This window comes from Protopterus annectens, chromosome 2.part2, assembly GCF_019279795.1.
Source record: "Protopterus annectens isolate FY-2018-M chromosome 2.part2, PAN1.0, whole genome shotgun sequence".
Classification (NCBI taxonomy): domain Eukaryota; kingdom Metazoa; phylum Chordata; order Ceratodontiformes; family Protopteridae; genus Protopterus; species Protopterus annectens.
The window spans coordinates 595793749-595806650 of record NC_056730.1 but is presented as its reverse complement, the minus strand read 5'-3'; the positions used below and the strand labels follow the sequence as shown (position 1 = coordinate 595806650).

The 12902-nt window shown below is 36.5% G+C and overlaps 1 protein-coding gene across 1 annotated transcript in view; it reads left to right on the top strand.

Moving 5' to 3' along the window:
• LOC122795737 (dedicator of cytokinesis protein 1-like) overlaps positions 1–12902 on the top strand; it is a 2411902-nt gene that overhangs the window by 2068539 nt on the left and 330461 nt on the right. The window contains exon 12 of the mRNA XM_044064047.1: positions 1454–1595. Coding sequence (XP_043919982.1) covers positions 1454–1595 — 142 coding nt within the window. The remainder of the gene's footprint in view (positions 1–1453; positions 1596–12902) is intronic.

Here is a 12902-nt window from a genome sequence, read left to right as displayed (position 1 = left end):
CCTTTGTGTTATCTTTAACATATTACTTTATGATTTTCATTTCCCAACCTTAGCTCAGGGTAGTTAATCCTTTGATATCATTTTCTTTTTCCATTTAACAACCTTGGAATTTATATATCTAGTAATTGGTTCAGTTTGATTTCTTTAATATCTCCTAAATTTTGACTCAGTATAATCTCTGCATCATTAGATACATCTAAATTTGAAGGTTATCTAAAGAGCAATTCGCTTTACCTCTTATGTCAAAGTTTTCACCTTGAAAGTCAAGTATATCATTCTCCCATGATTCTATAAAGGTGATGGTAGTACGTAATGGTAGACTGTTTCTGCAAGAACAGTCGAGGACATTATCAGAAAATTTACATTGTTCTATAGTAAATAATTGCTCAAATTTAGTACAGATATGTAAAATATTAACAACTTCCTTGTCAGATGCTTTCATAAATGTCTCACACATTGAACATCATGTTAGAAATCTGTATTTAAACAAGTGTTCTAGCGTATAACTGTTCACATACCATTATGTGAAAGATTGTATGATAGTCACAGGATGACATTTGTAAATAGGTATAGGACTAGTTACTTAAGTAAATTTAAGCAATAAATTGTAATGTAAGCAAAGGATTGAAAATACCCAGTAAATTAATAAACTACAAAACCAATGAAATTAATTATTATCATATGTTAAAAATGCATTATTTAAATAATGGATAAACAATAGAATACATTTACAAATCTCTCCCTAATATCCAGTCAGTCACCAGGTCACACAGAGTCGTCGTGTCACTGAGAAACAGCAGCTGCTCAAACTCATGTCTGCTCATTGAGAGGCATTCTTATGCATCCTTAAACAATCTCTGATTGATTCATTAGTCTTTCAATCAACTGTCTCACTCTTCCTTCACTCAAACAAGTTACAAATAACAAAATAAAACAATTCTTCCCCAAGCCCTTAAAAGAACATGAAGTAAAGTACAAAAAAATTAAAAATAATGCTTTTCAGCAGGTTTGTAACAAGAAATTAGCATCTTCTCAGTAAGAGGCATTCTTGTATACCCTTAAACAATCTCCAGTTGACCAATTAGCCTTACAGTCAACTGTCTCTCACTTCCAGATTTTTCATAATGTCCATATTTTGCATTGTATTTTTGGTCTGTTATTAAAAAAATTGTGTTTTTTTTGCAAATCATAACTCACTAAATAATGACAGACATTTCAGTTTCAGACTTCATATCTTTAAAAATGTATGCTAACATAAAACCTGATATTCTAGAAACATTCTAAGTTTATAACAGCATTATAAATTGTTCCTAATTTTGATCATTTGCTTCCCCATTATTTTTGGCTTTGTCCAGATTTCTTGTGCTAAGACGTTGAGAGGTATGCAGAAGATGTTGAGAAAAAAAATGAAGAAAAATTCAATAATTTGGTCCATGTTCTCTTTTCTTTTCAGAACAAGATCTTTATTTATCGTGGCAAAGAGTATGAACGTCGTGAAGACTTTGAAATGCAACTCACCACACAGTTCCCCAATGCTGAGAAACTTAAGACAACCTCAGCTCCTGGTGACAACATTAAGAATGCACCTGGCCAGCGTATCCTTTTAAAGAAATAATTGAAATGTATTGAATTAGTATTGGTGGCATAGCTTTTGCCATGCTTGAATGCTTGTTTCTGAATACAGCAAAAGTTTCATATATTTTAACTTTATTGTATGATTTGTATGTTTTGCAAAAGCAAAAAAAGTAAATATACCTTCATTCCAGATTAATTGATTTTTACTCCCAATTACTAATACTTCCCATTGATTTATTTTCCTGAACTATGATTTATTTTCCTGGACTTAATAATGTAGTAGTGATTTGAAGCATAACATGTGTTTCATAGATAAAAGAAGGAATAAACATATTGCGCAACTTTCATATTTTTGAAGTTGTCAGTTAGTAGAAGTTTTGAAAATTATTACTATAATTAGATGAATTATCTAACGATAAATATTTACAAGACAATTCAGAAAATAACAGTTTCATCAAAGTAAACTATGTTTCCCACATCACAACATGACCAAGGATTTCAAAATTCATAACATTAAAGAAAACACTCCATGACATCACCCCAGGGTGCCCCTTTGCTAGGACAGTGCTCACCTGATTCAATGTATCAAGCAACAACTTTATGTGGTGTGTGAGTGAAAACTTATCATTTTGTTTTATGAAATGACCATAGCTCATCAGGTCAAAAAACATTGATATATTAATAAACTAAGAATAGTTTCTTCTATTTGCCCCCAATAAAATATAGTTTATGAGACACATAAGAGTAGTGTCATAGGCTTGGCCATCATATAATTCAAACTGCTCAGGGAAAGGTAAATAATGCTTAGAAATATCACCAGTCATTTGGATGAAGTGAGTCTGAGCTAGAATTTTATATAGATGCAGTGAAAGGAAGATTAATATCACCCCCCACACACACACACACACACACACACACACACACACACACACACACACACACACACACACACACACACACGTGGAATCACCAGAATTGGAGACTGTTATGGCCATTGTATGTTTCTAATGTATGAATACGACCAGTAATGTTTGAATACGACCAGTAATGTGATAGTTATATTAGAAGCTAGCATAAAGATGCATGAATAGAGATAGTTGTTATTTGGACTGTCTTTAACAGAGGAAGGATTCTACAAGTTGAATGATATTTTTCAAGGTTAATAATAGGTGAATTAGAAGAATCACATAACTTCAGTTAGATGGACTTTGGGATCTATAGGCTGGCGCATAAATGATAGGCAATATAAAGGTGCACTGGTCATCGAAGCTGTTGGCTATGTCTGGCCAATGAAAGTCCCTTCCCCCTCTGTTTTACAAACAGGATCAGTGAAGGAATTGAAAACAATTTAGAGATTGGCAGAGCTGTTAATTTTTTAAATTATTTTGTTTAGCTGGCAAAAACAAACTGAAGATTCCAGGTACAACCTGTATATGGATTCTGAATGTGGTGGTACCTTTTCACTTTGGCTGAGATAAGTAATCTTTGCAAACTAGATACCACATGTATGTCTTTATTTTATGTGTTCCAATATTGCTGTGATTCCTCATTCCTGGAGCTTATTGGGCAAAGAGTTATGCACAAGGGTAATTGCTCCTGATGCCTTTCCAGAAGTACACGTTACAAACAAAAGGCCTAGTATGCACACACGCTGGGGCAAGAGGATCCAGAACCTCTGATAAGGCTGTGCTTTAAACCATCATGAACAGATCTGTATCCATTACACTGATTCCATCAAAAATGGTCAGTCAAAGGGGACATCGTCATCTCTTCAGCCCTCCTTCTATCTCAAAATGTGTTCAGCTCTACATCAGGAATGATAACTCAGGGAGGCCAGGTTTAACAGGCTAGGAAGTGGTCCATCTAAAAGACTGGTTTCACACTTGAATCTCTGGTGTCAAGAGAAGAAGCCCAGTGAGTGAGTGATTGAATTTGTAGGCTGCAGTGGAGACAATTTGAATGAAGCCAAATCTAGCCAAAATAAATGAATAAATAAAATAAAAAAAAAATAATAAGTACCTCCATGACAAGATCACTGTTTTTATTATTGACCTAAGCATTAAAGTTACTAAAGATCAGCCACCTAGGAACCGTATAAATTAGATTGATTAGGAAATAAGAGAACTCTTGCAGAAAGTGGTACAATAACTTGGGGGGCAACATGTAGGAAGCATCAATCACTGTAAGCAGCAAAAGTCTGACAGTTTATATGGTGTCATTAAAAGTGATTGCAGCTTAACTTGTTACTATCTTAAAAAGGTATGATTGTTTAAAAAGGTGTGTTGTCCACAGCACCAGATTACCTTGCTAGAGCTCTGCATAAAGGCCCCAAGATAACTTGGTATATAGTATAACACAATAAATCCTGGAGCAATAGTCATCCACATGAAAGTGTTTCATTCTTCTACAGCCTGGGAGAGTGGATAACCTGGCAGAATGCAAGTCCCAAGATAAAAGCCAATGCTTTCATCCAGCCTGGCCTTAGTAAACTAGGCCAGCTCACACACACACACACACACACACACACACACACACACACACACACACACACACACACACACACACACACACACACACACAGCAAGTCTGTGACAATGCCTGGCTTGTTCCATATTGATGTGGCACTAAGAAGCATGGCTCTGGACAGAGCAGCTGAAGGTGGGAGGGTGGCCTAATGGTTAAAGTGTTTGCCTTACAAACACAAGGCACAGGGTTTGAATCTCACAGGGGATAATTGGCTTGGCTTAAAATGGCTTGCCAGGGCAGTTAGCCTAGTACTAATCTATGAACCTATGAGGTCCTGCCTACCAATCAAAAATTTCTATTACTCCAAAGGAACCATCATAAGAAAGGGGGCACCTTTGCCCAGTGGCACTTTACTCTTTGGTGCTGCCAAAAATCATATTTGACTCACACCTTAGGCTTAGTGCAGTTTGAGTAACTACCCTACCCTGCTTGAGAACATGCACTATCTCCAGATTCTTACATTTAAGTAAAATTCCTGGATCCCGCAGCCAGGAGTTTTCTGAGCAGAGAACAAGTAATTCATCTCTCATTTCAAAGCCCTCATTTCATTAAATTATGCCAAAATTAGATCCAAGCCAATCTGTCTAATTCTGGGACTAGATGAACTTTAAAAATAACAACTGTGATCTCACCAATAAAATAATCAATAGAACTCATTTGCTTGAATGGCCACCTTTGCTCTGTGCTATATATTAAATAATGACAGCTTATTTATTGACAAAATGGGATAAATCAGTGGGTTATCAATCTAACCCACAAATCAAGGGCCTAACTGTGTCATCAGCATTGGAATTTACTACACAGTTCTTTAATCTACAACTTTTTCCCACTAGTTGTAAAGACATCGATACCTCTCTTTTTGACAGTTTCATCTCTTTATATTTGGTGACTTTATCCTCAGGTGGTAGCTCACTGTGAACCCAGACAGCTACTCTACATTGCGTTCCTATCACGTAGTCGAAGTTTGAACCACTTGTGGTGGAGAACATACGTTCGAATTTGTAAAAGTACGAGCATTTGAAATCTCCATAAGCAGAGGTTTCCATTCACTTCAATGGGGTACAATCTCAGAGTTGGTATATTTAAGTAGTGGGGGATGCAGGGGGGCTTGCTCCCTGGCTTACAACCATTTATTTTGTTGTCCATTGTTTTTTATTTTTTTTTTTACATAGCCGAAGTTCTGTAACTTCAAACATAATGGTTCGACCATTAGGTGTTCGGACTTATGGAACTTCGACTATCTCATATACACCAACTCTATATTTACCAGCTATCCAGTCCAGCAGATCCCCCATTTAACATAACACTATATCAGGAAAGTATGCCATCACTGATTGTTTAATAGTAAAATGCCTGTAAAACCTTCAGCATGCACAAGCACAAGCGCCACCACTCTTTGTAAGCAATCATAATACATTTATAAGTACTTTTCTTTCTATCAATTCTTACAACTCTGGAAAATACATCACTTTTCCATCAGTCCCCACAAACTACAAAATGGTACTCCTAACTGTTCTTCCAAACACAGGGTGGTCTCCAGTAACCACTCAAATGGATTTCAAAATAGCTCTAGGTAGAATGCATCTTGAATATTTTGCTAGCATTACAAACAATACTCCCTATTCAAAACCTTACACATCAAAGGTCAGATTTTAAATCAAGAAAGAATTATATAAAAGTGGCTCACTATTATCAGAATATAAATTTAATAGCAGCTCTGTTGCCTGGGATGGCTACCAGACTCAAATATATAAATGCAAGCATTTGGTGAATAAACAAAGTTCATTTATTCTGAAGGTTTTCTTTTTACACTAAGAAATTCAGATGACCTAATAATCTCACAGTCACTTCAAGTTAAGTGACAAAATCCAGTCCAAAACAGGTAACATAACTCATGCCTAGTCTTTTTCTCCTGTATAGGAAGCCAACCAAGCAACATTCCTGACAACAACTTCTCTTGTCCCATGAAATGACACTGGCCAATTTCCCCCATTAAATTTACACCTACGCATCTATCCAAAATCATTGCATCAGTGGAATCAGCATACTGCACAGATTTTACTGACCATCCAGCAAGACATGATCAGATGGACTCTACCCTAAATTCTAGAATGTGTGGAACAATTCGATAGCTATTCCTTTATTGCTTATATACAAATTCACTAAACAGTAGTACCTACACACAGCTTTGAAAAGCAACAGTTATCAACCTCATTCAAAAAATTTCCACAACCTTATCCACTGATCATTTCATAACCTAATACCAATACAATGGCTAGTTTTAACACTCCTAAAAAGATAATCTTAGTACAACTGATAATACATCTTAGTAACAATAAACTACTCTGCATAAATGAATACATCTTATGAAATGGTCACCATACCTTCACTACATTCATTTCCATAATACAGAATATCTAGAAGTGTGCAGAAAATTACCTGATGAAGGATCTAACCGTTAGAGTTCAGAGTTTGTAGGTCACCAATTCAGTAACTTATTAAGTTTATCAATATACATTTGATGAATTTGCAGATAAGATCGGTAAGATTGATAGGATGATAGCTGTCAGTGTGATAGATAGCAATGACACAGACCATTCTCTTCATATTCCTTATCTTGTCATTGTTGAAATCTTCATTATGATTCTCCATGCTGACATTGTTGACAAACTCAGTAGTCAAAGTATAAACTTATATGTCACTCACTGACTTGTAAATTGGCACTCTGATCAAATGCACATAGTTAAATTTGGTGGTACCTTCTCATCTAAGACAAGCCTCAGGGCTCTATCCTGGGTTCCCTAGACTTTGGCATCTACTTTTTCAGTATGAAATTAGATGTCAAAGGTCTATGACTAATCAAACTTGCTGATGACTGTAACCCGGGTACTATTATTGACTCCTACATGGAAAGTCATAGCTTCTGCGACAGATTTGACAGATCATGACCTTAAGCTTAATGACAAAATGCAGTGTGCTTGTCTTTGTGAAATAAGTCTATCCTACTGATTACCACATAAACAATAACCTGCTTACGAACAACACAGTCATTTGAGATCTGGAAGCCTTCATCTGCACTGAACTATCTTTGATTTTCATGAATGAGTTTTAGTTAAGAAATCCTTTTATCTTGCCCAGTTAATTAGTGAGTATGCATCCACTTGGTTCAAGGATGTCATGATCCCTGTCTAATCTTCCCTCTTTAGGTCAGCCATACTATATAGTCCACTATTTGGAATGTACTGCTGCAAACACCTTGCCAAATTAAAAAAAGACTGCAATGTTTTCTAATTAAAAAAATCTAAGGACTAAGGTTTCCTTAGCTACCCAGAGAGACTGACTAAAAACCTCACTTTTCTCTGTCTCATACTGGCTCCTATATGATGAGTACTGTCTTGTTTTTTTGGGTTATGACAGATCCTGTCCTTCTACACCTCAGTAATACTGGCACTATTAAAATGTTTATTCCAAAGAACTCATCCTTTATCACAAAATGAATAAGACCTCTTACAGATATATATTCTTCAACCAAAAAAGTCCTCTACCTGTGGGACAGGATTCCCTTGCATGTCAATCAATGTAACATACTTGCCTTCTTTAAGTTCTGACTTGACAATTAGATGGATAACCACAAATCTACTCCTAGATAAGCAGTATGGCTTGCATGTGGGGGGGGGGGGGTTGGGGGCAAGGCAAACCCACCCACAAACTCTCTGAGTCACAAATATATCCTCTATATAGTTACCCAGGTCTCCTGCTTAATAAAAAAGCCATGAACAACCTATATCTCATCACTGTATGAACAAATGCTTCAATAAAGTAGACTGCTTTTTTCCTAGCAATAACGAGTACTGTTCTTTGCCATCAGGCTTTTTGTTGTTGTTGTTTCTTTCAGTTTTTCCCGGTTAGGGGTCGCCACAGCGGAACTCCGGTCCGCTAATGATTGGCAGTTGAATTTTATGTGCTGAGTTGCCAGCCCTAACGCACAACCTTCAATGAAGGTATGCCCATTCACGCATGTCTCCATGCAGAAGACACTCTAGCTGAGAGTCGAACCGGACAGCATCTTTCTGTGAGGCGACAGCGCTACCACAGCACCACCACCACGGAGTTCTTTGCCATCAGGCTAAAAGTACTTGATATGCTAATAATTTATAAGGGTGCTTTTGTTCTGATAAACGTCTTTGCTGGGATTTTGTTGTGGGTGAAGTTTATGCTTTGCATCTTATGCTTTCTAGGTCATCACTGTTGCTATATGATTTTTTATTACCTATACACTATTTCTTCTTATGACTTATCAGGGATGGAAAACTTCATCTGTTACTGTTCGAAAGAGTTAGTGAAATAAGAATAGTTGAAAAGAGTGTTTAAGTTGTTATTTGTATAATATTTCCATGAAATTCTAGGATAATGTCCAAGTATAAACTCTGTTCTGAGTTCTAATCTTGCACTTTGTGAAACAGTAAAGGGAAAACTTATGCAATTAAAATTTATGAGAACCACTTTCTGTTAGTAATAAAGTTAATAAATTTCACAATTCTTTACTGATAATTCTGATTTAGTCAGGATTATGCATAATAATGACCATATGCAAAAATCAGCTAACGAATAAAACTGATGATGTTATTATGTGTTTCAAATTTAATCAATATTAATTAAAATTATGTTAGCTTTTCTATTAAACAAGTTAATAGTTGAGGCTCTCTGGTGGATGTTGAATTTGTTGGTGACTCCTTATCTAATGTTCCTTCAGAACCTTGCCTCGACAAAGCTAAAATATCCTATCAAAACAGAAAGTCTTATCACCAAGGGTTTGCACTCAACAGAAATCCCCAGTTAGGTAGTGTGGATGTACCATTATACAACAACAAATAAAAGCAATAGGAACCAGTCCTTTCCTGATATCACATTTGCCAAAAGAGTAAAAATGTTTGGTGAGTGGAGTTGTTCTCTCAACTCTTGGCACTACCCTAGAAAGTGCCCACTTCAACAGGGAAAATGTGTTTTGATCATTGGTAAATATTGGTTTGGGTAACTCCATAGAAAAATGGTTTCCATAGATCCCTATTTTTAGTTACTGTAACCTCATTGGCTGCATCAAGGATTCAGAATATTATTCCTACAGTTGGTAAACGATGCTATTTTAAAATATATGAATGAATAATTGTGCGTGTAAGCATCAATGATCTTAGGTTTAGTAAGCATGCTGGTGTTATGTAACATCACTGCAGAATTTGTTGTAAATATGAGTCTTCATGGGATTCTGCCACCACTGGTTTGGTTCATAGATTATTACAAGGTTAACTGCCCTTTGGGCCATTTTAAACCTAGCCAATTACCCCATGTGAAAGTCAAACCTTGTATCTTGTGTCTATGAGTTAAACAACTTAACCATTATGCCAACCTCCCAACCCCTTTGGAATGAACTCATTCTTATATTGCATTAACATTTGACATCTTATTGACATACATGCTGGTATTTTTGTTTGAGAACTGGAGTATTTATAGATTCATAGGTAGTTATTAGGCTATCAGCCCAAGAGTCATTTTAAGTCTTGCCAAGTTTACCCCATAGTTACCAAAATATTGCTAATATGTGTTGATACCACAAGGGATTTTATGTTTACAATATAGGCATGCACACATCAAGTGTTCACAGGTTACTTCTGTCCATTAGGAATATAGGTGCAAACCAGAGTTAAATTTATGATTTGCAATCCATGGGTCCAAGCTACACTGAATTATATTTAGGAATGAGTTTTACTTCAATTGGATATGAATCCTGTTCCAAAGAAAGTTTAATCTTTGCCCACATGCCTGCCCCTCGTATAGGTTCAGTGGCTCATAGGTAAGTATTAGGCTAGCTGCGCTTGCAGGCTATTTTAAGCCAAGCCAATTTCCCATTTTGTGCTCAAAATAACCTATCTTATTTGGTTTTAGATTGGCCTTACCCATTCCAAGGTCAACAAATATAATTATAATGATACTAATTATATACCCCTAATGAGAATAATTGTCTGTGTGTTGCACACGATTAGGTCCTTAGAATGGGTATTTCTGATGCTCTTTTTTCTGGATGTGCAACAGATCCATCAGTGTGGGATCAGAGGATGCCTTGTAGGCTAGTTAAAAATTACCATGCTGCACTTTATAGGCTACTGAGTACAGGGATACAGTTTGATACAGTTTGCATAGGACTTGTTGTTTACTCCCTGTATCCTTTTTGTGAAGAACCTCTGTGGTCTCTCAAGCTGTTTCAAGTGATTGGCCAAGTACATACCAAAGGGTACATTATATGCACTAGCTGGTCTGATGAGAGCCCAGTACACTGGAACAATGACATCCTTGGATCTGGATGCCATGCTCTTACTTATAAGCTGTGGCATGTAGAATGATTTTTCATGTGGTGGTCAAGTGTCAGGTTACTGTCGACATGTGTTCCCAGATCTCTGACCACTGGGTCTAGTTTTAGGGGTATATTAGCAATGGTGATGGACAGGTTGACAGACAAGATCAGACAGGAGTCCCCATGGACTATGATGCTTGCAGATGACATTGTGATCTGTAGTGAGAGTAGGGAACAGGTGGAGGAGACTCTGGAGAGATGGAGATATGCTCTAGAGAAAAGAGGAATGAAGGTCAGCAGGACTTAGACAGAATATATGTGTGTGAATGAGAGGGAGGATAGAGGAATGGTGAGGATGCAAGGAGTAGAGGTGGCGAAGGTGAATGAGTTTAAATACTTGGGGTCAATAGTTCGGAGTAATGGTGAGTGTGGAAGAGAGGTGAAGAAGAGAGTACAGGCAGGATGGAGTGGGTGGAGAAGAGTGTCAGGATTGATTTGTGACAGATGAGTACCTGTAAGAGTGAAAGGGAAGGTCTACAAGAGGGTAGTGAGACCAGCTATGTTATATGGGTTGGAGACAGTGGCATTAACAAAAAGGCAGGAGTTTGAGCTGGATGTGGCAGAATTAAAGATGTTAAGATTTACACTGGGTGTGACGAGGGTGGACAGGATTAGGAATAAGTATATTAGAGGGTCAGCCCAGGTTGGAAGGTTTGGAGACAAAGCCAGAGAGGCACAATTACGTTGGTTTGGACATGTGCTGAGGAGGGATGCTGAGTATATTGGGAAAAAGATGCAAAGGATGAAGCTACCAGGTAACAGGAAAAGAGGAAGACCTAAGATAAGGTTTATGGATGTGGTGAGAGAGGACATGCAGGTGGTTGGTGTGACAGAGCAAGATGCAGAGGACAGGAAGAAATGGAAACAGGTGATCTGCTGTGGCAAACCCTAACGGGAACAGCCGAAAGAAGATGATGATGATTATCAATGTGGTAATTTCAGGAGTAAACATCTTTACAAAAGGTACTCTTAAGCGTTTTTCTGCATTGAATTTTAGTCCATAGCTCTGGCACCAGTTGTTTGTCAGTATTTATGTGTATGTTTGTTTATATTTTACACAATCTCAGGATATTTTAAATCTTTTTCTCAGTAGAGAATATATTTTTCTAGCAGGATTTTATAACCCTTTGAAAGAATTTATCTCAAACTTTTTGTCCTTTGTTTCATACAAGATACCACATAAAGTTTCCTAGCAGTACAAAGTCATGCTGTGGAATGCTGTAAGTCCAAACAATAAAATTGATGAATTTAGGGTGATGTTGGTGTCCAGAAATATAGATAGTTGCATCGGTATAGAAATGTGGTTTATATCAGAAGATACTACAATAAGCACAATAGATTATAATAATGACTGATAGCTTATAACAACTGTCATAGGACATGTGCATGTCTTGTCAGTAATAGCATTTTATTAGTTACATTAATTTACAATTTGACAATTAACTTATCCAATGGAACTGTTAGTGTTAGTATTATCTCATGTAATAGGACCTCATAATTACAGATTATCAAATATATAGCTCTCCTTAAAGATCTAGTACTATTCTAGCAATATATCATTATTCCAAGGAGACTTAGCTGGTTAATTAAATATAGTAGCAATACATATGAAAATGTACTTTGTACGTTCAGATCTACAAAATTTTACTTTAGACTTTGTAAGCAATAGTAATGTGAAACAGCTAGTAACATGTCTTGAGGGATGGCAAACCTACCCTCAAACTCTCTGAATCAGATGGATATGCTTTATATGGTTACCCAGGTTTCCTGCCTAATAAAAAAAACTATGGCCATTTGAACCTATATCTCATCACTGGATAAACAGATGCTTCTATAAGGTAGACTCCAGGTCCAAGGAGGTCATTGTTTTACTGTACTCAGCTCTCATCAAATCAGTATTTAAATACAATGTATTAGTTCTTAATTTAAATACATTGCCTCCTGTCATTAATTTATACCACAACACAATTATGGTTAAAGTTTCAACGTCAAGACCATGGGCCCTGATTATAGGAAATAGAGGAATGCTTTCAGGGTAAACAGGAGGTTTGGCATAATAATTAGCATGTTTACCTCGTAAACATAAGGCACAGGGTTTGATTCTCACCTTTGGGAAATTGACTATGTATAAAATGGACCAGAAGGGCAGCTAGTTTAGAACTTACCTATGAACCAGATATTAAAAATGAATTTCTTTCTTAGAATTGGAAATTATTGTTTGACAATAGCGATGTTGAAGAATGGTGACAATATTTGTACAACAAAATAAATAATTTAATTCTAAGTCATATATCCTTCTTTAGGTTCACATGTTCATAAGTAGGCTTCAGAATCCAATTGCTACCATTGTAGTATTGATATATTATATCATAGTATTGATATATTACATAACAAA